Below are 27,787 nucleotides of genomic sequence, written 5' to 3' on the forward strand. Positions count from 1 at the left end.
CACCACTGTGTGGGCGGCTGAGCTGCGGGACGTGTCCGTCAGTGCAGAAGCGAGGCTGGGGGTGGGCACCTCCCGTGTCCTTGAAGATGCAGAGCTCAGCGCTCCAGCCCTGCCCACAGCTGAAGACAAGAGCCAGGGCAGTGCAGGGGGGCCGCGTGGGCCGGGGCCGTGGGGAGACGGGACTGCACCCCTGCGGGGGTCACGGGAGGCCGGGTCCTGCTCCTGCTGCTGCCACTCCCTCCGGCCTGACCCCGCGGGCACCTGCCCAGCGACCCACCAGGGGAGGGGCTGAGAAACCGAGTCAGGACAGCCGCCGGCCACTCCCACCCAGAGGAGCGCTGCGCTGGCGCCACCTGGTGGCCCCTGTGGTATTGCCTCGAGGTCTTGGCTCCCCTCGCTGCCCAGGGCGCCCGTTTGGGTCCAGGGCTGAGGCCTGACAGTGGGTCCTGGTGGTGAGTCCTCAGGCTGCAGGCCCGGAGCACAGCCCCTCTGATGGCCGACCCCCCTCCCCAGACCTTCTCCAAGGGACCCACATAAAAGGGTGGACCGGCTCCACTGCTTGTGGAGACTAAGGCACCAAACTGGACAGGAATCAGCAGCATAGCTGAAACTTGAACCCAGAACCCTCAACCTCGGGTCCTGGTTCATTTCCTGCGGGCAGGGTGCAAGCTCCTTGTCAAATGGATGGCTGCAGCCCTTCCCCCTGACCTGAGGGCCAAGGAGCACCAAAGGTGCCTTCACACCCCAAATGCTTCCAGCTCCCGTGCCACCCGTCCACCCCCCACCAGGTGCATGGAGCCCTCCTGCTACCAGATTGGCCACCCCCACGCAACTCCAGGCCTGGTTGTGGGCAGGGCAGCTTCCCAGGTGAAAAGACTGAGGTCCTAGCCCCATGGGTGGCTCTGTCCCAACAGGACCCCTCCCCCACTACCAGAGAGCAAGGTGGTGGGGGGCGGCCCCCACCCACACAGACGCCACTCAGAGGCAGCAGCTGGGCAGTTCTCTGCCTTCATATTTTAATGGCCAGTGCGGTAGTTAGTGGACAGACAGGTGGACAGGACATAGAGGGCCAGGGTGGTCACAAGTGTGCCATGGGCGTGGCAGGGCAGGCCATCCTCCCCCTGGAAAAGTCTGTCTTTGGCAAGATGCTCCAGAATCCCCTCAGCTCAGGGCACCCCAGACTTGGAGCTTGAGGATCCTGACTGGGGAGGGGACCCCCCCCACCTACTTGCAGTGACTCCTGTCCTTCCTTGGGCCTCGCTGGGTGAGGATCAAGGTCTAAGTCAAGAGATGACTTCAGCCTGCGTGTGTCCCCTTGCGGCATTACAGACGGATGGGGTGGAGCCAGAGAAGTGGACAGGGGTCCCCGGTCAGGTGCAGACTCCCAGGCCTGTGGCCTAGGTGGGCGCCTGGGTGCATGGAGGGGGGCTCTCGATGCGGGGTGGGTGCACCCAGGCCAGCGCACAAGCTATGGTGGTAGAGAGGCCAGTGTAGACCACGGTCTGAGGGCATTCAGATCCAGGGCTACTATACCGTCGTGGCAAATGCATTTTGCTTGGGAGAACTAGTGTTTAGGGACAGGTAGAGGGGAGAGGCCCTCTCCTTGGGGAGGGCTCCCTGGTGAAAGAGGGTGGGGTCAGGTGCCATGGATGGCGGGGACAGGTGGCCATGGGTGGGGGTCGCCAAGAGTGGCCCCCGCTGGTGGCCTGCTCTTCTGGCTGGGGACGGCTGTGACCCCAGAGAGCACTGGCCTGGCTAGAGTCGGGGCCACCGCACACAGGGGATGAAGGGCAGGTGCGAGACAGGACGGGGAGCACAGTGCTGGGCGGCCCTGGGTGGCCCTGGGATGGCTCAGCATAGCCCTGGGGCCGGAGTGACAGGGCAGCTGGGCCCAGAGGGGGCGTGACTGGCACGGGGAGGAGGCCGGGGCCCCGCAGGCACTGCAGGCAGGGGCGGGGAGGGGGCCTCGGGCCTCGGGGGTGGCCAGGCCTGGCTCAGAGGCCGGGGAAGGAGGTGTTTGTGGAGGTGTGGAAGCAGCTGCTGGGGGCGTCCCGGGTGAGGCTGTAGGTGCAGTAGGCCACAGCGGAGCCCAGCGTCAGCCCCGTCATGTAGGACACGGTCATGGTGTTGCCTGCGGACGACACGGGACCTCAGGTGGCGGCCAGGGGCAGGGTGGCGCTGCGGCGGCGGGGGGGGGGGGGGGGGCGCTCAGAGGACCACAGCAGCGACCACGACGGCGGCCGCGAGTCCAAGCCGCAGCTTCTTGGGTGCGAAGCAGTGACCACCGCCCGCTCCCGGAGGGGAGGCCATCTGAGGACGGTTACGCCCCAGGTGAACACACGGGCTGCCCCAGGCGTTGCCTGCTTCTCTGCCTCCAGCTCCCCATCTACACGTGCGTGCCTCCTTGTGCGGACAATCTGGGATGTCTAAGGGCTTCTGGAACGACTGTGCCCGGAACGTGATCCAGGGCCCCTGGCCCCCCCAACCCCTCTCCCCCTTCAGTCGATGGCAATCCAGGCTTCTCGGGACACCCCCAAACTGGGGACTCCTTCTTGGCCCCAGATCCTTCTCTCACATCTGGTCTCCAGATCCATCAGCCCGCCCCGTGGGCTCTGGCTGTCAAACAGATCTGGGATCTGGCACTTTCTTCCAGGGACGTGGCCCGCTGCCCGAGCCCCTCCTCTAAGGTCTGGTCTGGCCTGGACGAGTGCAGGAGCGCCTCCCTCCCTCCCGGCCCCTGCCTGTTCCTGCCTCACTGTCCAAGCAGCACCGGAAGCGGTCTTTACACACATTCAGGTCCTGCCGCTCCTCGCTCCTGGGGGCCTCCACCCCTACCGTGGGGACCCCCCCCTCCCCCCGTCCCATCGCTGGCTCTGCCCCTAGGCTTTCACGCAGGCTCTTCTTCTGCATTGTCACAAGGCTGGCTTCCTTGCCACTTTCTCCAGATCTCTGCTCAAAAGTCACCTCCTCAGGGAGGCCTTCCCAGATCATTCCACTTACATTGTAAACTCCCCATCCCAACAACCTCATCCTCTTTCTCTGCTTTTTCTCTGTCATATTTACCATTACTCAACACATTACGTGTATGGTCATTTGTCACCTCTGGACTGTCAGCCCCACACGCGCAGGGGTCATCGTCTTGTTGCCACTGTATCCCTGGTGCCTAGAACAGTGCCTGGCACACAGTAGGGGCTCATTGAGCATTTGCGGGATGAATGAAGTGGCAAGTGATTGATGAACATCCCCACATCTATGAGCTCCCGGAGGCTGACATGACCCTGGAGCCCAGGAGCACCTTTTTGCCACATGGCCGTTGTTCCCGTGGGCCTTACCTGCCAGCTCACGCTGCTTGGGGCTCACTTTGCCCGCTGCCAGGATCATGGGCACGCTGCCAAAGTAGCCGTTGCTGATGCCCATGAGCAGAGAGAAGACGCAGGGCCAGGCCGGGTGGCGCAGGGCGGGCGTGCCGCTTGGGTAGACGCACAGGATGAAGAGGGGGATGAAGACCACGCGCAGGCAGGAGCAGGCCAGCAGGTGGGTGCCCCGCCAGTCCATGGGCAGAGCTGCCAGGATCTGTGGAGAGCCAGGCACGTGGGCTCCCCGTCTCTCCCGAGCCCGCCACTCCTCCCGTCTCTACAGCAGCCCCACACAGGGTCCCTGTGCACAGATGCACCAGCTCCGGTGGGTCCCCATCCTTTGCCGGCCTTGGCCACTAAATCCACCAAATCCGTGTGTTGTTACAGCAACACACGGTCCTTGCTGGTGTGCCTAGCATCCATCTAAACACTGCACAAGGGGTCCCTGGGTGGCTCAGTGGTTGAGCATCTGCCTTTGGCTCCCTGGGATCGAGTGCCACATCAGGTTCCCCACAGAGAGCCTGCTTCTCCCTCTGCCTGTCTCTGCTTCTCTGTGTCTTTCGTGAATAAATAAAAATCTTTTAAAAAACCAAAAAACAAAAAACAAGAACACTGCATGGGTCCCCCCACCTCATTCTATCCTCACTGTACCCTCACAGGATGGGCTCCTGACCCTACTGGAGAAATGGGGCCCTCGAGACCCCAAGGGTCAGTCCTGCCTACAACATTTTATGCAGCAGGAAAGAGCACAATTAAGAGTTGAGCTCACTAAGCCTTGCTCCCTCGCAGACAGACTCATTTCTCAGACGGCTCTGCTGTGTGACCTTGGGCAAAAGGCTTTCCTTCTCTGAGCCTCACGTTCTTCATTCGTCTGAAGAAGGCCCACATCAGGCCTGCCCCAGAAATGGCAGCCTTGATCCTACTCCAACCCTGACCCCTGCCTGCCCTGTGCTTGTAGCACGGGGAGGGCACTCTGCCCAGATTCTTGTGGCCCCTTCGAGGTGCCTGCTCTCTGGGAGTACGTCCTGCACTCTTGGGAGGCCTGTCCCACAGACCCAGTAGCTGCGGGGTGCAGACACAAGGATGACTGCTAGGGCCGCCCGCTGTGGGACGTGGCCTGGGATGGCGCAGTGGCTTGGCTGCCCCCTCCCAACTTGGGAGCTCCGGTGTCCTCAGCTCAGGGGCCGCCCCCAACCTGCAGGGACCCTGAAGGGGCTGCAGGCTTGCCTTGCCCACGAAGTCGGAGAGGTTGAACACAGCCATGATGAGGATGGGCAGCCACTCGCCCAGGACGCAGTGGCGGACCTCGGACTCGAGACCCGGGAAGAGGCACAGCGTGATGAAGTAGGTGACGGCGATGGAGAGCATGTCAGCCCAGATGGCGCGGGCCACGGCGTAGCGGTGCAGCAGCAGGGCTGTGGGCGGCAGGCTAGGGGTCAGGCGGTGGGGGCGCTGCCGGCAATGCCCAGAGGACCACCCCGCCTGCCTTGCCCCCCGACCTCTGAAGGAGGGCCAGCTCCGCGTGACTCTCGGCTGTGGCATGTCGAAGCGCGTGTAGGTGCCCCCACCGCCGCTGGTCACCTCGTGGGCTGGGCTGTCCTTCGGGGACCCGCTGTTGGCTAGGCCTGGGCAATGGTGCTCCTGGAGGGAGGACGCACGGAGCCGGTCGGGTATGGGTGGGGAGGGGTCCTCCAGGTCGCCCACCCTGCACCCCACGGCCCCTCAAACACATAGAGCTCCATCCAGCCCCTGAGCCCTTCGCACTTGCTCTTCCCTCTGCTCCCGATGCCCTTCCTGTGGATCTCCACATCTCCCCTCCTCGGGGGTCAAGGTCAGCCCAGAGGACACTTCTCAGGGAACCTCCCTGACTACCGTGGGCTTGGTCCCAGCACTGTGACACAGTGTGTTGCCTGGTGGCCCCTCTCTGTGTCACACAGAGCCTGGTTGACCCTCTGGACCCTGTCTGCAAGGACTTCGCTTCGGAGGACGGTGAGGGGCGTGGGGCCTCCCAGGAGCAGGGATGCTGACTCCTCCCGCCCTGCCCTCCCGTGTCATCCTGTGGCGCCCTACCTGCCACCCTGCTCCCTCCGGGGCCGTGAGGCCCTGCTGCCACCAGAGGGCACCCTGCCCCCCAGGACGGCTCTGGCCGGCCCACCAGCCGGGCCTCAGGCCACATACACGGGTGCCACGGGGGCTCGAAACCTGATTCTGCAGATAGAAGGAGGGCCCGAGGGAAGGCCAGGAGGTCGGCTGGGACCTGGCGGTGGCAGCGCCCGACAGACTCACAAACTGGATGTCCCCCGCAGCAACGTCGTGGTGCACGCGGTAGCCGGCCCTGCAGCCCCCACGGCTGTCGCGGGGTCTCGTGGTGTAGTAGAGCACGAAGCGGCTGCGTCGCACCAGCAGGTGCAGCAGGAAGCAGAGCAGCTCCAGGCCCGCGGACACCAGGAAGAAGATGAGCGTACTGGCCCGCTCGTCCGGCAGCAGCAGCTTGGTGAGGATACGGCTCAGGGACACCATCACGCCCGCCGTGCCTGGAGCGGGAAGGAGCCATGCTCGGCCTGGGCCTCGGCCCCCACTCAGCACCCCCAGCCCTGCCCTACCCCTGCCTGGATCCGTCCCGGGCCCTGCCCAGCCCCGCACCTGCCCGGCCCCGCACCTGCCCGGCCCTGCCCTGCTCAAGCTCCCTCCGGCCCTGGCCCAGGCCCCAGACGGGAGGGAGCTGTTCCCAGCATGCGCCCACTCAGACCACCCCTCCCTGGCCCTGCTGTCTTCTCATACACACACCCCAGGAGCATTTATACAGCGCTTGTTGTGTGCCTGGCACCACCTTGCCCTGAGGAGGACACAGTGGGGACAGGGGGTACCTGAGCCCTGCCTTCCCAGGGCTCGTGCTGCTAACGAGTTGCAGAAGAATGTCAACATCTGTACATGACAGTGGGGGCAGGCAAAGGCTGGGGAGGAGCATCCCCGGCAGGGGCTGGCCTGAGCTATGCTTGTCCATGTTCAAGGAGCTGACGGGAAGTGTGGGTGTGGTCACAAGATCACAAGGGAGGGCAGTGGGGTTATGGCAGGTGGGAGACCTCAGGCAGGATGTGGGTGTGGGGTGTGACCATGAGCCACTGGGTAGTGTCTGGCAGAGGCAGGCCGTGGCCACTGATGGCTAATCTCAGAGTGTGGGGCTCCTGGCTGCACAAGCCACCCCAAATCAGCAACAGTCTGCAGCTGCCTCGCTCACCTCTGTGACAAAACATACCGAAGTGATCTGCTTGCCCCGTGCCTTCCTGCAGCCGAACCCCACACACCTAAGGGTTAGAGTCCTGAGGGTGTCTGGGCAACCTCCCCACATGGTAGGGGATGCAGAGTACCCCAAAGAAGTGGGCCAACTTCCTGCCTGGACTACACTGCTGACCCTGGCCCATCCAGGCATCAAGGAAGGCTGAGAACATCTGGTGGAAGGGGCTTCAAAAGAGGGCCCTGATATGCAGGTGGGGACAGCAGGGCCAGTGGGGAGCTGGCCACCCAGACCAGGGCTGGAGGGCAGGGATCAGAGTGCTGGGTAAGGTTCAGGTTTGGGGGTGCCATTCACTGAGCAGGGGCAGATGGACAGGACGGGTGGGCTTGGAAAAGTGAGTCTGAGAAGCCATGTGGGGGTGCCGGGCAGGGGTTAGCTCGTGGGTCCGGGGATCTGAGGACAGCGTGACGTGACGCTGAGGTGTGGTGCCGGACATCGTGGTTTGGACAGGCATACCTTGCACACACATGCACATGCAGACACACAGAACACACGAGCACCCCAAGTCACTCTAGAGCCCCGCTCAGACGCATACGTGCTCTCACATCACAAAGGTCTGCACCCTCATAGAGATGTGCACACATCATAGCCGTTCCCTTCCCATCGGGAGTCCCTGCCCCCCACCAGCCAGGCGGGGGTTGATGGTGGTCACCGTCCCCAACCAGGTGCGTGGCACATAGCCAAGGGCTCCTCCTGGGGGTCTGCAGATACTCACTCTCCCCGGTCATCACGCCCTGGGTGTACCTCTTGGGCAGCATCCCCGTGTACCCATAGAAGCTGGATTGCTGCACTTGGGGGGAGAGACAGAGGAGTGATTGTGAGATGCCACCCCTCACCTGGTGGCAGAGGCATCTGGCCCACCCACCCTGCCCAGCAAGTAGTGTGTGCTGGGGACCACGGGCCAGCCAGGTCCTGGCCAATGAAACACGAGCAGAAAACATGCACCCCTTCCGGCCGAGGCGAAAAAAGCCAAGTGGACTTCTGATGTTTCTCTCCCCCAGTGGCAGTGACCAAAGGGGCCTCGTGTTACAGATGGGGGCCACTGAGGCCCAGCTCCCAGGGACTGTGTGAAGCATCGCCTCTGTCCACGTGTTGGACATGCAGCGAGAGCTAGAAAGGAGTCTAATTTTATGAAGCCACTGAGATTTCTGGGCCAGCTGGTTCCTACAGCCTCCCTGCTCTCATCCTAACCAACACAGAGATGCACAGGCTCAGAGCCTACAGCTTAGCAAATCCCTGCCCTACACGGACACCCACCCCAGAGCAGACAAACCATGAAAACTAGGATCTCCTGGTCCTTCCCGGCATTTGCTTTTTTAAAGAAATAGAACAGAACAAAACAGACCTGAGGACACCACCTGGAGTGAGGACACAGTTTCCCAGAGCTTCAATCTCACTAATAAGCACACACACGCATGCAAACATGTTCACTGGCTCATAGTGTGAAACGTATTTCTTGCCACACAAAAAGAGTTTGAAAGAGTACAAAGCCACCACCTGGACCTTTCCAGACATTGCTGCCGTGAAAGAGGGAAGCGGAGGACCATACAGGACTAAAGGGGATTAAAGACATGACAGTGAGTGCCAGGTGTGATCCTGGACTGCATCCTGGGTCAGGAAAACAGACTGCTATAAAGGATGCTATCCAGGTGATGGGTGACATGTGACACGGATCCTGAGAGCGCACCATGTGGGTTATGCTTCCTGACTCAGGTAACTGTAACACAGGGATAGAAGAAACATCTTGACTTCTAGAAAATACACTCTCAAGACTCAGGATTTAAAAAAAAAAAAAAAAAAAAAGGACTCAGGATTTAGGCAAGATGACTCCCAAATGGTTTAAGATGAAAACACAGATTATTTTATATTTATATGTTTTCAGAGACAAAATTTATTCATATCTATGTGTATAATGGGGACAGAGAGCGTCTATGTGACAAAACATCAGCAACTGGCGAGCCTAATGAATGTGAAGGGTGTGTGGGAATTCCTTATGCTATTCTTGCAACCTTTCCAGAGGTATGAAATAGTTTCAAAATAAAGTTAAAAAAATAAGTTTGAGAGACACCCCCCAAGAGCAACAAGGTGACATGGTGACATGGGCAGGATAGTTCTTGAAGCACAATTCATACCTGAGGAAGCCAGGGGATTGCCTCCACGTCCACATGGCATGCAGTGGGTGTGTGGACCTGTGCACAGTGTATGCACTCTAATGCTGTATGTGCTCGGGGCACACGGGCACTGTGGATGTGCAGCATGTGCGCACGTGTGGAGTTTACACATGGATGCAGCATGCAAGTGTGTGCACGTGTGTGGTGTACACGTGGATGCAGCATGTGTGTGTATGTGTAGCGTATACATGGATGCAGCACGTAGGTATACACATACAGCATGTGTGTGTGTGTGTAGTGCCACAAGGATGTGGCATGTAGGTGTAGATGTGCAGTGTGTGTGTGGGTTTGTGTGGAGTGTACACGTGGATGCTGTACACAGGTGTGTAGGACGTGCAGGTGGATGCAGTAGGCACCACGGGTGTGCACTCCGTGTGTGAGCACACGGGTGGGGCACGCACGTGGATATGTCCTGGCGCTGAGCCCACCAGCCCGTGCGGTACGTCCCCAGCAGGTGGGGGACCGAGGTGTGACGGCCCGCGGCGGGTACTCAGGGGTCGGTGCCAGCCCCCGTTCCTACCTGTGCAGCCCAAGGCCACGGTGCCCACAGCGGCCAGGTTGATGGCATAAGCCTGGTCACGAGAGAAGAGCTGCAGCCATACGTCACAGATGCTGATGAAGAGGAGGGGGCCCAAGGCCAAGAGGTAGCCTGTGGGAGAGGCCAGAGTGGTGGGCAGGGAGCAGCAGGTGGGGGGCTCCCTTCGTGCCACCCTTCCTGTGGAGCACCCTTCCTGTGGCTCCCCTCGTGCCACCCTTCCTGGTCAGAGATGCCCTCTCTGTCTGCCTTTCTCCTTAATGCTTGTATGGCTGGGGACACTTTAGAGGTCTTAGAGGAGGATGCCTGTAAGGCTTCCTGGAGGAGGTACCACTTGAGCTGGGCCTTGAAACTGGATGTTGCCATGAAGAGGAAAGGGACAGGAAGAGCTGACTAGGCCCCGGGACGCGATGTAGGGTGCACAGAAGCCTCCCCAGGGGCAGGTATCGTGCTAGCATATGGTGCACCCACCACAAGCTGGACCCTATTTTCATACGTTGAACCCTGTAACGTTCTGAGGAGGTGTGCCCATTGGACAGATGGGTCGCAGGGTAACTGAGGAGGTGAATGGCAGTGACAGGCCAGATGTTCGAGAGCTGGGAGCCCCGGTGGGCAGTGTACCCGCGGTGATCCTGGTGTGCAGGTTCAGTCTCTCCACCAGCGCGTTATTCAGGAGCACGGCCACCAGTGCCACCAAGATGTACGTGAGGCTCATGTCGAACACAATTGAGGTCCCTGCGAGGGGGGAGGGTTCGCCGGCAGTAGGTGCTCAGGGGAGCCCCTCTCTCTGCACCCACCCTCAGCAGGTACTGCTTCCTCGCTCTGCCTGAAAGTGGCTGGCAGCCCAGGGAGGGTGAGCGGCCGCCCTGAGTCACTTAGCAATTTGCCGCTGAGCGAGGATTTGAATGAATGGGCTCCCCAGTAGGGTTTCGGGAGGGTGGCGAGCCAGAGCCGAGTGTGCCACCGGCCTGGGGAGGCAGGGCGCGACGGTGGGGGGCCCACCTGGGTACTTGTGGTGTAGGTAGTCCACGTCGGTGATGAAGCTGTTGTACGGGAGCAGGAAGCCCACGCCGGCCAGCAGCATCGCAAAGTAGATGGCGTGGTAGCGGTCGTCGGGCACCGGCTCCTCTACCGCTAAACCCAAGGGCAGCAGCAGGTAAGAGGGGGGCGAGCCCCTCCACACCACCAGCATCACGGCCACCATCCCCCTTCGTGGTCAGAGCTGTCATGGCAACCACCCATGGCCACCACCGTCGTGGCCATAAAGCAGCTGGCTTGACAGACCGTAGAAAGGCCCCCGGGAGACTCAGCTGAGGCGAAACTCCCCAGGAGGCTGCCTAGGCTCTAACTGGGGGTCTAGTACCCGGGCTGAGCTCCCCACACCAGCACTCGTGTGTCCAGGGAGCACGCAGGTGGATGTGGGTCCACTCTGACCTTCAGGGACCCACTAGCAACGCGGCTGCCTCCCGCCCCTATGACTCCAGGCTGCGGGCCCAAAGGGACGGTCCAGGGTCCAAAGGCAGAAACACTTCTACCCGGAGACACAACAGTCCCATTGACCGGGAAGCAAGACGGCCCCTGGCCATGCTGGGCTCCTCCTGGCCCCAAATCAGCAGGCAGAGAAGAGGGTTGCCAGGGGGCTGGGGTGGCTCATCCTGACTACCAAGGGCACATCAGGGATGGAACAGAATAGAGCAGAGGGGTGCCTGGGGGGCTCAGTCAGGTATGTGTCTGCCTTCAGCTAAGGTCATGATCTCGGGGTCCTGGGATGGAGCCCCCGTTGGGCTCCCTGATCAGCAGGGGGTCTGCTTCTCCCTCTGCCTCGGTGTGTGCCACGCATGTGCACACGCTCTCTCTCTCTCTAATAAATAAATAAATCATAAAAAAGAGAATAGAACAGAATATGCGTACGTCTGGAACAAGTATGTCACGGCGTTTCTTAGGATTTCCACTCCCGGGGGCTGAAGTCAACGGAAAACAATCTGATTTGTGCCTTTAGAAATGAAGGTCTGGGTCTCCCCACTGGGCAAAGAACCATGACCAGCTCGGTTGTGGAGGGAACAGGCGCGGGATGGGCAGCAGAGAAAGGTGGTTATAAATACCAGCCATGACCACGGGACCCCCCAGACCCCAGGAATGCCGCTGTTGCACGTATTTGTCCCTCACCTTGACGCTAGTATGTCTGTATGTGTCTATGAACCCAAAGCTTGCGTTTGCCCACCTTATCACCTTACCGTCTAACAGAGGACACGTTTGTGCCAAATCTCAATATTTAAATCGTGGGCTGTCAAAGGAGAGGTGGGAACGTGCTATGTCAGACTTTGCATCTTTTGGGGTAAGGGTCAGTGTGTTTTCGGTTGCAGAGGGGTTAGCTGAGTCGCACCAGGTGGCAGTATGACTTAGTGTCTTTATTTGGAGATGAAGTATGGTTACGGAGCTGTGTTTGAGAGCCATGGGGGCAAGGGGTGGGCTGTGATGGGTCCATTTTATGGGTCAACTTGGCTGGCTTAGTCCCTCGTTCAATTGGACACTGGTTGAGGTGCTGTCATGGAGGGATTTTGTGGATAAAAGTCTCTCCTTAGTGGACTCTAAGTTAATCAAAAGGAAATTACCCTGGGTGGGCCTGACCTAATCAGGCAAGGCATTTAGGTCTTCCCAGAGCCAAGACCCTAAACAGGTCAGAGCCCTGGGGTTTCCTGAGCACCAGCCTTATGGACTTCAGACCACCTTAGCCAGTCTCCATTGTAGTTGCTTATGTTCTGTAGTGAACCACACCTGCATCCTATCTCCAACTCTCTACTATCTGTGTATGTATCTCCCACTGGCTCTGTTTCTTGGCTGAGTGACCCAGCCACCATCACCAAGGCGACTACAGTTAAAATCACCATTGCCATGACCACCATCTGCTTCTATGGCCACAGTCACATGTTATCTAGTGCCACGACTGGCCAGGGGAAGTCTGGCACCCTGGGGATGGGCCCAGAGCTGGCTCTGCCTAAGTACAGGGGAACAGGGCTTGGCCAGCAGGACCTCTGCTTCCCACGTGCAAAGACAGGGCATGGAACCAGAAAATCAGCCCCTATTTCTGAGCCTGGAGGGGTGCTAGCAAAAACTGCAGGCATGGGCAGCCCAGGTGGCTCAGCGGTTTAGCGCCTGCCTTTGGCCCAGGACGTGATCCTGGAGTCCCGCCCGGGATCAAGTCCCGCGTTGGGCCCCCGGCATGGAGCCTGCTTCTCCCTCTGCCTGTGTCTCTGCCTCTCTCCCTCTCTCTCTCCTTTCTGTCTCTCATGAATAAATAAATAAAATCTTAAAAAAACAACTGCAGGCACCCCAAAATGAGCTGTCACTGGGGGCCTCCCGAGGGCAGGGACAGCCCTTAGCAATGTTTTGGGGCTTCTGTGCAGCCACAGTGAGGGTGGCACCTGGACTTCTCCCCTTTCTAGATGACAGAACCAAAGCTCAGAGAATGGTCACTCGCCCAAGGCCCCCAAGTCGGTGGAAGGACGTGGTTGAACCCAAACCTGTCCAGTGTCAGCCCCGCATGCAGCCCTCTACCGAGCAAGTCCGATCGCATAGGCAACTGGCCCATTTCCTTGATGTGGGGGAACCGAGGCTCAGAGAGGTTTAGGCCTGTGTCAAGGTCACACGGTCAGGATGAAAATCAAGTCTTTGCACCTCACATTGGTCCTCCCATCTGGCACTCGCTTGCCCATCTCCACTGAAGGGAGGCCAGTGAAGGTGACCCAAGCGACATGTGTCACTTCCAGACGGAAGCTCTACAGGGCAGTGCATGATTCATCGTGCGCCCTTCCACCTGCCCAGAGGTCACAGGAGCCTCTGGCCAGATGAAAGCTCTTCGCCTGGCTCCGTGACCCACGTGGGACACGTGACATCAGGGCGAAGTCCTCGAGACAGATCCCTCCTGGCAGATGCTGCGTCCTGCACTCGGTGGCTCCCGGGGGCTCCCGCAGCCCATCCTGGCCCTGAGCCGGACACACACCTGCGCCGCCCCCGCCCCCGCCGGCCCCGTCACTCACCGGAGTCCGCGAGAGCCGGGACAACCCCAGCCACACCGCCCTGGCCCTGAGCCGTCCCCGCCGCCACCTCCTCCTCCAGCTGGCAGCTGTCGAAGCTGAAGCTCATCACCACGCTCCTGTCTGGCGTGCCCGCCACGCTGGGCTCCTTGAGGCGCTGGCTGCCCACGGAGCCCATGGCAGCCCGTGCTGCGGAGAGGGGAGAGGAGGCGGGCTGAGCGAGCCAGGGGGACCCCGCACCCCGCTGCGCCCCCGGGGCACACGAGCCTGTGGCTGAGCGGTGCCATGCCACTCCAGGCTTGGTCGCAGTGGCGCCATGACGGGGACCCCGGTGACAGTGGCATGGTGGCACGGAGGGAGAGACATGGGGTGGGCGGAGGGGGAATCTGGAGCTGGAGTGCCAGGACTCGGTGAGCAGTCAGAGTGACAGCAGACATCACTGAGTGCTGCGTGTGCCAGCGACGTGCTCAGTGTCCCCCGCACCATCTCCCTCTGGGAAGACGTGCCCATACTCACTCATTTTACAGCCGGGAAGGGAACGGGAGCCTAGAGACAGCCGCCCCCGCCACCCCCACCCCAGTCTCACAGACCGTAAGGGGAGCAGCAGCCCGGGGACACTCAGAAGCACCGCAGCCCTCCATTCTGGGGCCAACCACTTTCCGTGGTGGGAAGTCCTTCCTTTGGTCTCACCCCAGTTTCTCTTGCTTCAATTCAAGTCTTACGTTTAAAAGAAAGGAAGAAGCTAATTTATCCCTGATGGAGAGTCACCTCCATTGTAGAGGTAACCCTGTGGGGGGCAAGTGGGGCTGGAGGGAGTCTTGTTTTTATCCCTAAAAAGAGTTACCAGTTTTTCTTTTCTGTTTTTTCTTTAAGATTCTATTTTTTTGGGATCCCTGGGTGGTGCAGTGGTTTGGCGCCTGCCTTTGGCCCAGGGCGTGATCCTGGAGACCAGGGATCGAGTCCCACGTCGGGCTCCCTGCATGGAACCTGCTTCTCCCTCTGCCTATGTCTCTGCCTCTCTCTCTCTCTCTCTCTGTCTGTGTGTCTATCATGAATAAATAAATAAAATCTTAAAAAAAATAAATAAAAAATAAATTCCTTTAAAAAAAAAGATTCTATTTTCTTTTAAAGTAATCAGCAAACCCAGTGTGGGGCTTGAACTCACAACTGCAAGATGGCACGCTCCAGCGACTGAGCCAGTTGTTTTTCTAATGACTTTTATTCATTTATCTTCTTACACACTCATGGCAGAGAATCTGAGACAGAGGTGGGACACCAGAGCATCGGGCACTGAGTGTGGCACCTCGACCCACCCAAGAGTGTGTGTGAAGAAGCCAGGAGAAGGCCCACTTCCCGAAGGATCCTGGGTGTCCGAGACTGCTCCAATCATCTCTGCAGTCGGCCCGCCACCACCCCTCCAACCTCCACCTGCACTTCTTTTGTCTCATTTCTTCTTGCCCTCCTGCCTCAGTTTACCCGCTCTCAGCCCCCGGATCTGATGTGCTGACTAGTTACTGAGTGCCTCCTGCCGGCCCGTGTTTCCACCCTTCCTGCGCTCTACAGAGTGTTAACAGGGACCTTGGAGCTCAGAGCCATCCTGCTTCCTTCCAGGCTGGTCCAGGGACTGGGGAAACTGCCCCTGCCAATTGGGGGCTGCCCCAGCTGATGGGCACCCACAAGCATGGGCAAGAAGGTTGAGGATTCTCCGTCTGGGGGCTGAGAGGCAGGCGTAACCCCACTGCAGGCTCAGTGCATCTCCCAAGTGTCCCCCAGCCCTGGGCCTCCTGCCACATCTGGAGCTGGGGATACCAAGTGGACTCAGGACAGAGCTGCGCCTGGTTTGAATGACCGTGGCCTTGCTCTGTGGCCTTGGTCAGGATCCGGCACAGGAGGCTCCAAGACCCTGGGCCCCGCCCTCCCAGCCTCCCTGAGCCGATGGGAAGGCCGAGGAAGGAGCCAGCAGCAGAGCAGTGGTTTACAACAATGGCACACTCCCCCCTGCAATCCTCTCAGGACCTGAGCCCAGCCCCAGAGGACGCCCGAACCCCGAACCCCTGACCTGTGTTCTGCAAAGCTTCCCAAGACGCAGCGCCCTGGACACGTCTGACCACACCACCCGGGAAGGCGGACATGCTCAGCATTGAGCCAGGAGGCGGCCCCACTGCTCCCTCTGGCTCATCAGTGAGGCAGGCAGCTGCCACCCACAATGCCTGCCTCAGCCACTGTCCCCATGTGCTTCTCCTGGTCCCTCCTGTGGGCAGGGGGCTCTGGCTTCCCCTGTGGCGGCCCCAGGCCCCTAGGCACAACGTCACTGGCCTGGGCAGAGGCCAGGCCTCGCAGGGTGGCAGAGTGTGGGGGGGGCTGAGGTGGCTCATCTATACCTCTCCCGGCCAACTCGCCCCTCCCTGGACCCCTCACATTCCACACCAACAGCCTGGAGCCTCAGATGGTCCCCCAACCCATTCCTCCTCTTCTCATGTCCCTCTTCAGTTAAGATTTAAGGATATGCACATGGGCTTAAAAATGCAAGAGAGCACGGGCTCTTCTCTGATCCCCCCACCCTGCCAGAACCCCTCAATGTCCACCCCTGGGGAGTAGTCGAGAGGACAAAGTTCATTTCTTTGGTCAACAGGTCACCACTTAATGCTTCAAAGGGCCACTCCAGGCCTCAGTTTCCCTATCTCCCTGTTGTGGATGAGGAAGGTGAGGCTGTCACGTACTTCATAAATGGGAGCAGGTGGCTAGATGGTCAAAGCTGGACTACACACAGGAGGCGCTCAGAAGTCACACCAGCCCCTGCTTTGGGGCACTGCTGTGGGCCTCAGAGGGCTCCGGATTCCAGCAGTCCTGAAAGCCTGGCTCACGGGCCCCCACTTTGCCCGGAGAGCCAAGGTCAGAGGTCACACGGCTCGCACTGAAGCCCTGGCAGGGTCGAGCACCTTTGGCACCCCCCCCTTTCAGCTCACAGATTGCCCCAACTCGTCCCTGCTGGTTCTGCCCACAGAAAAGTGGGTTTCAAGGCCCTGGGCCGCTTCCTTCCTGCAGTTGCTGTTGGAGAGGCGGAGGCGCTGGCCACAGGCGCTGGCTGGCAGCTCCCAGCCCAGTCGCACCCCCTCCTCCCTGGCCTTGGTTTCTGCGGGTCCCAGGCCAGCAGCACCCTGCATCCCCCGGGCTCCTTCTGCCTGCCGGGTCCTATCAGCAACAAAGTTGGTTCCCAGCCTGTGCCCCTAGGCAAAAGAGGGACTCCCCAGGCCGCCGGAGGTGACCCCTGGGCACAGGCCCTGCCTCTTACAGTGGCTTTTCCAGGAGCCAGGAGGGAGCTGGCTGGGGGATGACGTGAGACGGGGCAGAGGGGGTCCAGGGAGGAACTTCAGGAGGAAGGACCCCTGGGCACGCCCGGGCGGGCGGTGGCTCCCAGCGCCGGGCATGGCTGGGGCCACTGGCCACTCCGAGGTGGGCCGACGGGGGTGGGGGCTGGCCCGGCCCAGATGGCGGGTGAGGTACAGGCTGGGAGTACCTGGGACGAGGGGGGGGGGAGATTCGGGGTCCCCAGGCACGTGCCCTCGCCCCGGACTCAGCGGCCCGACCGCCACGGAGGGGGAGGGGCGCGGAGTGGGGCCGCGCGCGCCGCAGACAAAGGCTCCGACAGGTCCCCGCGCCTCAGCCCAGCCGGTCCCCGCCGCCCGCCCCGCCCCCGCCCCGCGGCGACCGCTTACCTCGCCCGGCCCGGCCCCGGGGTCCTCGGCGCGCCCGGCCCCGCCGCCCCCGCCGCCCCGCCGGCCCCGCCGGCCCCGCGCCGGGACCCCTGGGCGCCCGCGCCCCGCGCCCCGCGCCCCGCGCTTCGGGCCCGGCGCCCCCGCCGTCCTCCGCGGGTCCGCGGTCGGCCGGGCCCGGCTCCGCGAGCGTGTCCGGGGGGCGCAGCGGCGGCGGCGAGCGCGGCGGGGGCCACCACGCTCCGCCCCGGCCCGCCCCCCGCGGAGCCCCGCCCCGCCCCCTCCCTCCCCTCCCTCCCTCCCCTCCCCCCAGCCGGGCCCGCAGAGGCGGGGGCGGGGCGCGGCTCAGGTCCTCACCCGCCCGGACACCCCGAGGGGCGCGGCGCCCCCGCCATCCCCCGCGGGGTGACCTCGCCTGCCCCAGCCCCGGCCCCACGCGCACCTCCCGCGCGGACGCCCGGGCGCACTGCCCCGCGCTCCCCGCTCCCGCCGCGGCCGCTGTGGGGGGCAGGCCTGCAGCGCCCAGCTCAGTGGCTGGGGCAGGTCACCCGAGCCGAGCGGCCAGACCCCAAGTTCTGAAGGATGAGTAGGAGTCCGTGGGCTGGAGGCCGTGAGGGGCGCGTCCCGGCCGGGCCTGGGGGTTGACGCCAGCCCCTTGCCCAGTCTCTGCTCCCCCCGGCTTGGGACGAGACCCTGGCGGATGGCTTCCTATCGCGGAGCCTCGGTTTTCTCTCCGGTAAAGAGGAGTCGCTCTCGGGGCTGAGGGCCCGAGCTCGCCCACTTTTGTCTGAGCCTCTGTTTACTCTTGTGTAATGTGATTTTAAGAGAGACTGTCTGGAAGCCTGGAGAACATTGCAGAGGGGAGTCCCCGCCCTGGCACAGGAAATGAGCTAGGGATGGAGGGTGGGTGTCCATGCTGGGGAGAGGGTCCTGTGACAAGGTGAGAAGGTAGACATGTCCTGGGTCCCTCCAGGGCTGGGAGCCGTGTCCATGGGAATCAGACGAACCCCCTCCCCACCCAGGACCGAGCCACCAGGATGGGATCAGAACGGGACTACCAAAGCACCCGACAGGCCCCTGCCTGGATGCCTCCTCTCACTTCCCACCAGACTAGCTCCTCCTGTTGTCCTGAGACCCACCTCTGCCATCAAACAGGAAGCCCCAGAGGTGCTGGTCAGCCCAGAGCCGGAGTTGGCACCTTTACTCAAGGCCTTGCCCCATCCCTTCTGAAAGACTGGAAGCCCCCTGGGAGTAAAGCCACTAGATCCTCAGTGCTCAGTGGAGTGCCAGGCATACAGAAAGAGCCAAATATTTGTTTGAAGAGGACTTAACTGGGTGCTGAATTAGGCTGCATTGAGTGAAGTAGAGTGAAGATAAGTGAAAGGTGCTGGGGAGGGTGCTGTCGTGCACTCAGGGCTGGAAGCACCCCTCTGCCCACCTTCTGGTGCTGTCTGGACGGGGGGGAGACAGCCAGGTGATCAAAGTAACTGATCTTAAAGTAATGAGCCTTGTGCTTTCCACAGTTCTGGAGTTTTGAAAGGGTCTATGCAGGAAGCCATGCCGAGCTCTCCTGGGTGTAAATAAAAATTATTTGGTGTGTGTGTGAGACATTGCTCTAGATACAGGGGACTATTGGGGTCTCTGCTCCCGGGGAATTTCAGTCTAATGGGGGAAGCTGGCGACAAACAAGCAGCCACTTTAGGAAGCATCAGATGCCTGCAAGACAATAGGACAGAATGGTGGGGTTGTGTGTGACCATGGGGATGGGGTGGGCATCATTGTCTAGTGGTCAGGGAGGGCCATTCCGGGGAGGTGACGCCAGAACTGTGATGGAGAGGAGCCCATTGTGGGGTGGTTTGTGGTAGGCGTGTTTGGGGCACAGGGAACCGCCAGTGCAAAGTCCTGGAGCCAGGAAAAGCTCATATTCAAGAACAAAAAGAAGGTCAGAGGAGGAAGAACTTTCCAGTGGGAGATGGGAAGTAAGGTTGGGGGCATAAAGCAGCCTGAAGGGGGGTCTTGTTGGCAGTGGGAATGGGTGGGAGCCCCTGCAGTGTTTCTGTTGGAGGAAAAAGCATGACCTGACCCAGGTTTTTAATCCTTGGTTGCTGGTGGGAGTGCAAATTGGAACAACCCTTCTGGAAAGTAAACTGGCCTAAAAAAACATGCTTACCCTTTGATCCAGAGTATCTAGCCCAAGGAAATAATTCTAAATACAGAAAAGGCTTTGTATATGAAGATGTGCATTGTAACAGCCAGACATTGCAAAAATAGCCCAATTACTCCGGGAGAGTGGGTAAGGAATATTCATCATGGTGGGAGACAGACTATGATTGTTCTATCTGAAAAATTCAGGGGGCGCCTGGGTGGCTCAGTCCGTGAAGCACCTGCCTTCCGCTCAGGTCATGATCTCAGGGTCCTGGGATCGAGCCCCACGAGGCGCTCCCTGCTCAGTGGAGCTCCTGCTTCTCCCTCTGCCCTTCCATCTCCCTCTCCCCCTCCCCCCTTTCCCCCTCCCCCAGCCGTGTGCTCTCTCTCCCGCAAATAAATAGAATCTTAAAAAAAATATATGAGAAACCCAAGAAAGCCAGTGGAAGACTGTAACCACACTGAGAAATCTGAAGTCACCACTAGGATGTACAGCTCTGAGGTACCACCAGGTACCTACCTACTCAGGTGGAACTGGTAGGGTGAAAGTGGTGACACACAAACAGGAAATGGGAAGCACTGCAAAACACACGTTGCATCTAGGCCACAGAAGTTTTTTTAAAGATTCTATTTATTCGACAGAGAGAGAGAAAGAGCACACAAGCGGGTGGAGAGGCAGAGAGGGAGAGAGAGGCAGGCTCCCCACTGAGCAGGGAGCCCAATGCGGGGCTCGATCTCAGGACCCTAAGATCATGACCTGAGCCAGAGGCAGACACTTAACCAACTGAGCCATCCAGGTGCCCCTGGGCCACAAAATTTTTAAAAAATGGGTAAGATGGGGCAGCCCGGGTGGCTCAATGGTTTAGCACCGCCTTCAGGCCAGGGCATGATCCCAGAGTCCTGGGGTTGAGTCCCTGCATGGAGCCTGCTTCTCCTTCTGCCTGTGTCCCTGCCTCTCTTTCTCTCTCTCTCAACAAACAAACAAAATATTTTTTAAAATGGGTAAGATGATATTCTAGGAAAATATAAACAGACAACCTGCTATCAGAAGAGAAAGGAATCTAAATAAAACAATTACTAAGCAGGAACTAGAGGATTCTGTTGAAGATCTATTACCCCTCCGTTGAAACCCCAGGCTTGGTTGGGTAGGTTCACAGAATTTCAGAATTTTACCAAACTTTTAAAGAAGGAGCCACAGTGCAATCTTACTCTTCCAGAGCACGGGTTAAAAAATAAAGAAGAGCTTCCTAAACTTGACAGATTTCTCTAAGAAATCAACAGACCAATCTCACCTATGAATGGCAGTATAAAATCCTCACTGAAATAGTAGCCGACAAAATCCAGGAGCACATTGCAATTAGCATGCTCTATAACATGGTACACGCAGGGTCTCGTAAAGAACGCCATTGACGTCATGCGTCACAGGAACAGGTCAAAGAAAAAAAACATATGGTCATTGATATGGACACTAAAGTGGGCAAAATACTGAAGTGTCTGGGTGGCTTAATCAGTTACGTATCTGCCTTCAGCTCAGGTCACGATCCCAGGGTGCTGGGATTGAGTGACACATTAGGCTCCCTGCTCAGTGGGGAGCCTGCCTCTCCCTCTCCCTCTGCCCCTCCCCCTGCTTGTGTTCTCTCTCACCCTCTCTCAAATAAATAAATAAAATCTTAAGAAAAAGCAAATCCAAGGACTTTGAAAGATCGCCCACTACCATGTGGGTGGGCCTCACCTAATCAGTTGAAGGCCGGCAAAGAACAGAAAGTTGATCAGTTAGCCCTGAGCAAGGGGGGAATTCTGCCCCTGGACTTCAGCCGCAGCATCAGCTCTTCCTGGCCTCCAGCCTGCTGACCCGCCCTGCAGATTTTGGACTTGCCAGCCTCCATAATTATGTGAGCCAATTTCCTCATGCTAAATTTACATTACACACACATCCTATTGATTTTGTTTCTCTGGAGATTCTGGTTAATACAGTGTGTAGAGTATGAAATCATTGTGTTACAAAGGGGGAGCATCCACGGGTGTGCTTGCCTGAACACAGATTGTTCTGGAAGGTGTACATGGGTAGGTAACGGTGATTGCTTTGGAGAAAGGAGACGGTGGGGCTGGGGTCAGAGAAGGGATAATTAATTTTATTGTAGCCTTTTTTCAAATTTAAACTGAACTTAGGGCAGCCCGGGTGGCTCAGTGGTTTAGTGCCGCCTTCAGCTTAGGGCGTGATCCTGGAGACCCGGGATCGAGTCCCACGTTGGGCTCCCTGCATGGGGCCTGCTTCTCCCTCTGCCTGTGTCTCCTCTGCCTCTCCCTCTCTCTGTGTGTCTCTATGGATAAATAAATAAAATCTTTTAAAAAATAAACTGAACTTAACTTACTGTAGACTTATATACACTTTGGATTTTTAAAAAAGATTATTTATTTATTTATTCATGAGAGAGAGAGAGAGAGAGAGAGAAGAGAGAGGCACTGTATTAACCAGAATCTCCAGAGAGGAGCTAAAGCACTGAGCCACCCAGTGATCCCCTGGATTTTTATTTTTATTTATTTTTTATTTTTTTTAAAGATCTTTTTTTTTTTATGTTAGTCACAGAGAGAGAGAGAGAGAGAGAGAGAGGGGCAGAGACACAGGCAGAGGGAGAAGCAGGCTCCATGCACTGGGAGCCCGATGTGGGATTCGATCCCGGGTCTCCAAGACCAAAGGCAGGCGCCAAACCGCTGCGCCACCCAGGGATCCCTGGATTTTTATTTTTTAAGTAGGCTTTATGCCCAGTGTGGAGCCCAACGTGAGACTCGAACTCACAACCCTGAGATCACGACCTGAGCTGAGATCGAGAGTTGGACACTTAACTGACTGAGCCAGCCAGGCGCCCCTGCATTTTTTTAAAGTGGGACACACAGGATACACAATACAGAATATTCACTCCACATAGAGAAGTGACTAGAAGGAAATGCAGCAAAATACTGAACTGTGTTCCTGAATGTTCCTGTCTGTTTCTCCACTGTTTCTATAAGCCCAGGTCAAGTTGTAATGTTTTTTTCCAAGTACATGTTTCTTATGAAAAACGAAACATTGTTTATGTGCAGAGATAGACATTTTATCTTCCTCACCTGCCTGGTTCCCGTGCTCTCTGCACCCTGGCTCCTGATAGCACCAAGTGATGGGAGGACTTGGGGAGTGAAGGACTCCTAGTCTGGAATAACAGGAGAAACTTTGGGGTTTAGATTAGGGCCAAGGTCTGGGCATAGGATTGATGTTGCCCAATGTCCAGAGCATCTGAGCAGTGGCTTGTGGTTGTGTGTGTGTGTGTGTGTGTGTGTGTGTGTTGGGGGGGTTTCAGGGCTGTGTTGTGGGTGCAAAAGGGGCTGGTGGCAATGGCATGAGGGGTGGGTGTGTCTGACGAGGTCCCAGAGCTGAGAGGGGCGGGCCATCCCCACAGCTGGCCGAGTCAGGAGTTTTCCTTGGGGCTCTGCAGAGTGGGGAGGAGCCCTTGGTGTCAAGGAGGAAGTGGGGCCAGCATGCCTTTGGGGTTCAGTGGGTTAAGCATCTGATTCTTAATTTCGACTCCAGTCCTGATCTCAGGGTTGTGAGATCTAGCCCTGGTGATGGGCTCCACTACAATCATGGAGCTTGTTCAAGATTCTCTCTCTCTCTCTCTCTCTCTCTCCCTTCCTCTGCCCCTCCCCACTGCTCTCTTTCTCTCTCCCTCTCAAATAAATACATAAATCTTAAAAAAACAAATTAATCTCCCAGTTCCCTGTGACCTGGGACTGTTAGCATCCCTGCCGAGTTTCTGTGTGAGCAGACTGAGGCCCAAGAAGGCCCCTAGCTGGTAGGTGGAAGCAGAGTCTTGTGCTCTTCAGCCTGTGTGCTGGCCGCTAAGCATGGGTGCCTCTGTTAGGGGTGACTGCAGTGCTGGGAAACGGTTCCCTGTGGGGGTGCCAGGGTGGGCGAGGCTCGGGGCCAGGCTTGCTGTCAGTGCCAATGACACCCGGGCCTCACTGACAGCAGTGAGGACTCTGCTAATCGATGTCTGTCCTCCCGACCCTGTTAGCAACCCTCCCTTAGAGGAAAGCCAGCTGCCAGGATGAAAAATGCAGACAATTAAGGGCCCATCAGAGGAGCAGGTGACAGGCTGCAGCAGCGACTGTGGGAGGGACCTGCAGCATGACTGTTGTGTCATCTGGGCCCCGGTGGCACAGCCAGATCGGTGCATGGAGATGCTGTGCCACGGTCTGCCTTGTGGACAGAGGGAGCAGGGCGCTGCCACTGCCAGGGGTCAGGGCACCTGCTTTGTCCTCACTTGGCAAGCTCCAGGTGCTGTTCTAAATGGCCTCAGATGCTTCCCCCACCAAAAAAAAAAATAATTTTTCAGTAGGATGGCTATCAGGGCCTCCTCCTTGGTCTCCTGGCTTTTGCCACTCTGCCCTCCAATCCCTCTTCTTGGGCAGAGTGAGCTTTCTAAAAGGTGTCCTTCTATTGCTAACTCTCTCCCATAATTCCTCAGTGGGCACTAGGGTAGAACCCAAAGCCCAAGGGGTTCTGAGCCAGCTGATCTCACCCAACTTGCACACACTCGCCCTCGAGGAATGGCTGATAAGGGTGAGAGGGCTATAGGCCAGCTCGCCAGCCTTGAAGCCCCATCAGCTCTGCTCAGGCCAGCCGATATGATTCCTTTGAAAACCTTGTGGGCTTCCTGTGTATGAGATTACAACACCCTCTATTGGGTAAGAGCCACACATGCACATCTGTTTGAGACATTGTCTCTCTGTTTGGGGCCATGGGAGTTTTAGGAGCCCTCTAGTCGAGCAGAGAAAGTCTAAGTTTTAAGATTCTTAGAAGCCCTTTCCACCTGGCTGAGAGTTTTGAGTATGGCCTGGAGTGTTTCTTAGCCGTGTCTGTTACTCCATGGCCACTCTCTGTGGCACCTTTGAGATTTTGCTGTGTTTCGTCAGTGGTACTCTACAGTTGATCTCTGCTTTGGGGTGAATCCCTTCCCTGGGGCCCTCGGGTCTGTTTTTTCTGGTGGTCAATCCAACCAAGCCTCCCAGGTGCGTGTGCTTGTACACAAACCTTGAAGGAGACACTTTGGGCCCAAGCTAGACTTTCCAGAGTAGCTCTCACCACTGCAGACAACAGCCGCCAGCCTGGCCACCCATGAAGGAGCACGAGCCACTGCAGACCGCCAAGGCCCACCACGGCCCACCACGGGGACTCAGTCTGGGGAGATGTGGCCAGCCAAAAACCAGGGGGGACAGTTGAAGCATTATCCTAACCCCTGCAGCTATGGAGTGAGCTGGTCTTGTTTTAGGGGAAAGAGGGACTCAAGATTAGCTTAAAAATAGACTTCATGTCAGGGCACCTGGGTAGCTCAATGGATTGAACATCTGGCTCTTGGTTTCAGCTCAGCTCACGGGTCATGAAGTGGAGTCTCCCATCGGACTCCACGCTTAGTGAGGAGTCTGCTTGAGATTCTCTCCCCCTGCCCCTCCCCCACTTGCTCTCCCTCTCTCTCCCCCCCAAATAAATAAATAAATAAATCTTTAAAAAACTAAACTAAAATAAACTTAATGTCCACAAAAAGACCCATAAGGATTTTATTCACAATAGTAAAATCCTGGCAACAGCCCAGGCGTCCATCAGCAGGAGATGAGTACACAGACTGTGGTCCTTCCAGACCACAGCGCGGTACTCAGCAATAAAAGGGAACGCAGCACTGATACCCCAACAACCGGAAGGAATCTCAAGAGCATTGTGCCGAGTGAAAAAGGACACAGAAGGACACATATCCATTCATATGAAGTTCTAGACCAGACAACATGGTTCTGAGGTGATTAAGAGGGTGATCACCCTCGGGAAGCGTGCGGGGCATGGGGAGCTATCTGGGGCGACGGCGATGCTGTGTCTCGGTGGAGCTCTGGCTTCTGCAATGTGTGCATCTGTCAAAACTCAGCAAGTGTCCACTCTAGATTTGTGCATTTCACTGTTAGTAAATTTTACCTAAAAACAAACAACCCAAACCCAAAACAAATATTGACCTCTAGCTAATGATATGCATGTTTAGGGGTGAAGTGACTGATGTCTGCCACGGACTTAGAAATGCATTAAAAACAGCGAGTTGGGCTGGTGGCTGGCAAGGGGGACGGGGGGGACGGGCAGCTGTCCCAGTGAGCTCACAGAGCAAATGCAGACAGTGAGCATATGGGTGTTCACTGCACGATTCTTTTGGATCTTCTTTATGTTAAATTTTCATAATAAGATGTTGGAGGAGAAAGAAGAATAAAGAGAGCCCAGCCATGCCCCTGCCTGCCCGTCGCTGCTCCAGCGGGGCTGTTCCAGGCCACGGCGGCTGCGCCATCTGCTTCCTACGGAGCTCAAACCTAATTTATTCCCAACTTATTAACTTAAAGCCCATTAGAATCTTCCCGTCAAACCGGTACTTGCAGCCAAGAGCCAGACAGAGAACGAAGTGTGGGGCCTGCCCAGGACACAGCCCGGGGAGGGAGAGGGAGCGGGAGCCTCCCCAGCGCAGAGGGAGGGATGCTGCGTGGGCTGCTGCTGGATGCGCCCAGCAGGGGGAGGCTCAGCGGATCTCAAGGGACGGGGGTCTCCCCTCCCGCGTCCCCCTGAGCGGGGAGTGGCCTTCATTGACGTCACCTTCTCTAATTCTTGCACAGACGGGTGTGCCCTGAACCCCCTCTTAGAGATGAAGAAGCCAGCCGGTGAGTGGTGAGGTGGGACTCCCACCTGGGATGGTGGGTCACAGCCATATATGCACTGCATTTTGTGCTCACAGTGACCCCAGGACACAGGATTATTGAGGCAACTTAGGGCGGGCCCGGGGACCACCACGGTGTCAAAGCCTATGTCTGGCCATGGACGGAAAGGCCCCTGGAACTGCCCAGGACCCGGGTGCAGAGAGGAGAAGCCCTTGCCGGGCGTCACCCTCCAGGACGCACCGTCTGCCCCATCGCTGCCCAGTGCAGTGCCCCTGCCTCCATGCAAGCACCTGTGCTGTCAACCTCGGGAGAAGAGGGGAGTCAGCCATCTGGGCTTTGTTTAAATCCAATAAACAAGCAAAGCCGGTAATTCTGTCCTAAGAGGGTGAAGACCCCCCTGCGTGGTGCTGTGCGTGATGGGGGTGGGGGTGGACGCTACGGGCAGCGGCTAGGAGCCAAGCTCTGCTCCAATCCTCACTGCAACTCTGCCAGGGGAGGCTGACAGAGGCGGGAGGCTCAGAGAGGTGGGAGGGCTTGCTCCAGTCCCACAGCAGGGCCAGGATCGCGCTCTTCCCTCTTCAGCCACTGTTGTCGATCCTGCAGGTTATGCCATCCCCTGGACCCCCACGCCCCAGGCCTACAGATCAAAGGCGTGGCACCCTGGCCAGGCTTCCTGGACTGGGCCCCCAAGCCATAAGTGGCCTCCCGGGTCTGCACCCCCCAGGACACCACAGGCCGCCAGCAGGATGGGACAGCAGCTCCCAGGGTTGCCGCTGGAGGGTGGCCAGGACGGCAGACGCTGCCTGGCCCGGCTCCAGGAGCTTTTAGCAGGAAGAGCTCTTCATTATGGCTGCTGTGGGTGAGGTTGGGGGACCCTGGGGACCTGCTGGGAGCCTTGACTCCTCTCTCCCTGCCAGTTCCAAACCTCTGGATCCCCTGCCCACCTGGCTAGCCGCTGTGCCCCCTCTCCGCCCAGCACCAGCCACACCCGGGCTCCTGTGGCTTCCGCTCCCCCACAGGGAGGTGACTCCTTCCTGAGCTTTACCCACGGAGTTCCCTCTACCTGGAGGACCTGCCCGTTGACGCACACTCCCCTCTACCCCACCAACATCTACTCTTCTGCAAGAGCTCCAGGCCACCGCCCCCTCCTCCAAGGAGCCTCCCCTGGCTTTGGTGAGGTAGGGATGACCCTGAGCACTCACTGGGTATCAGGGATCATTGGATCCTCACAGGTGGGGATGAGGCCCAGAGACGTGAAGGCGCTCGTGCAGCATCACACAGCTGAGAATCTTGAGGCGTTAGCTCCTCTCTGGGTCTTGGGAGGAGGGCTCCAGAAGTGAAAGGGGCTGAGCAAGTGGACTATTGTCGGGTGAGGGGTGGGGTGCAGAGTGACGCCAGCCCACTGTCACCAGATGAAGGTGACTGGATTCTCACAGACACCTCTCCTCTGTTCCCGGAGCACATGCATGATATCTCACGTCCTACGGCTCTGGAATCAGCACACCCATTTCACAGGTGAGAGAAGGATGCCAGGGAGCCCCAGGGGCCGGCCCAAGCTTTCCCAGCCAGCCTTGGTGGGAGGGGCAGAACGGGGGCTGGAGCCCGAGCTGGTACCTGCTTATGACGGGCTGGCCACCGAGGCTGCTGGCCACACCTGAGCCACACCTGAGCCACACCTGGGCCTTACCTGGGGCTTGCTGTGCTCCGTCTGAAGCCTTTCCAGTGAAGTCAGAATTTGCTCGTCGGGCACGCTGTTCACAGGAGCCTTTGTACTCTCTATTTACAAGAGGAGGCTTGTGAGCAAATTAGCAGGGTAACCAGGGA

At 58.3% G+C, this 27,787-nt stretch overlaps 1 protein-coding gene across 3 annotated transcripts; it reads right to left on the reverse strand.

Moving 5' to 3' along the window:
• Positions 1-992: 992 nt before the first annotated feature.
• Positions 993-27,787, reverse strand: SLC29A4 (solute carrier family 29 member 4). Of its 3 annotated transcripts, none has more exons than XM_038539564.1 (11): positions 27,651-27,787; positions 13,395-13,580; positions 10,360-10,491; positions 9,979-10,092; positions 9,343-9,471; positions 7,367-7,441; positions 5,643-5,890; positions 4,856-4,997; positions 4,584-4,771; positions 3,333-3,573; positions 993-2,131 (listed from the first exon to the last, which is right to left on the reverse strand). In XM_038539564.1, exons 2-11 carry the CDS (start codon positions 13,567-13,569, stop codon positions 1,995-1,997), a joined length of 1,581 nt encoding a protein of 526 aa, XP_038395492.1. In that variant the 5' UTR covers positions 13,570-13,580; positions 27,651-27,787; the 3' UTR covers positions 993-1,994. The 3 variants fall into 3 exon arrangements, with proteins under 3 accessions (XP_038395492.1, XP_038395491.1, XP_038395493.1); XM_038539563.1 differs by lacking the exon at positions 27,651-27,787 and adding an exon at positions 17,108-17,149; XM_038539565.1 differs by lacking the exon at positions 27,651-27,787 and having other exon boundaries at positions 7,367-7,436; positions 9,343-9,434.

This window comes from Canis lupus, chromosome 6 (genome assembly GCF_011100685.1).
Source record: "Canis lupus familiaris isolate Mischka breed German Shepherd chromosome 6, alternate assembly UU_Cfam_GSD_1.0, whole genome shotgun sequence".
Lineage (NCBI taxonomy): Eukaryota > Metazoa > Chordata > Mammalia > Carnivora > Canidae > Canis > Canis lupus.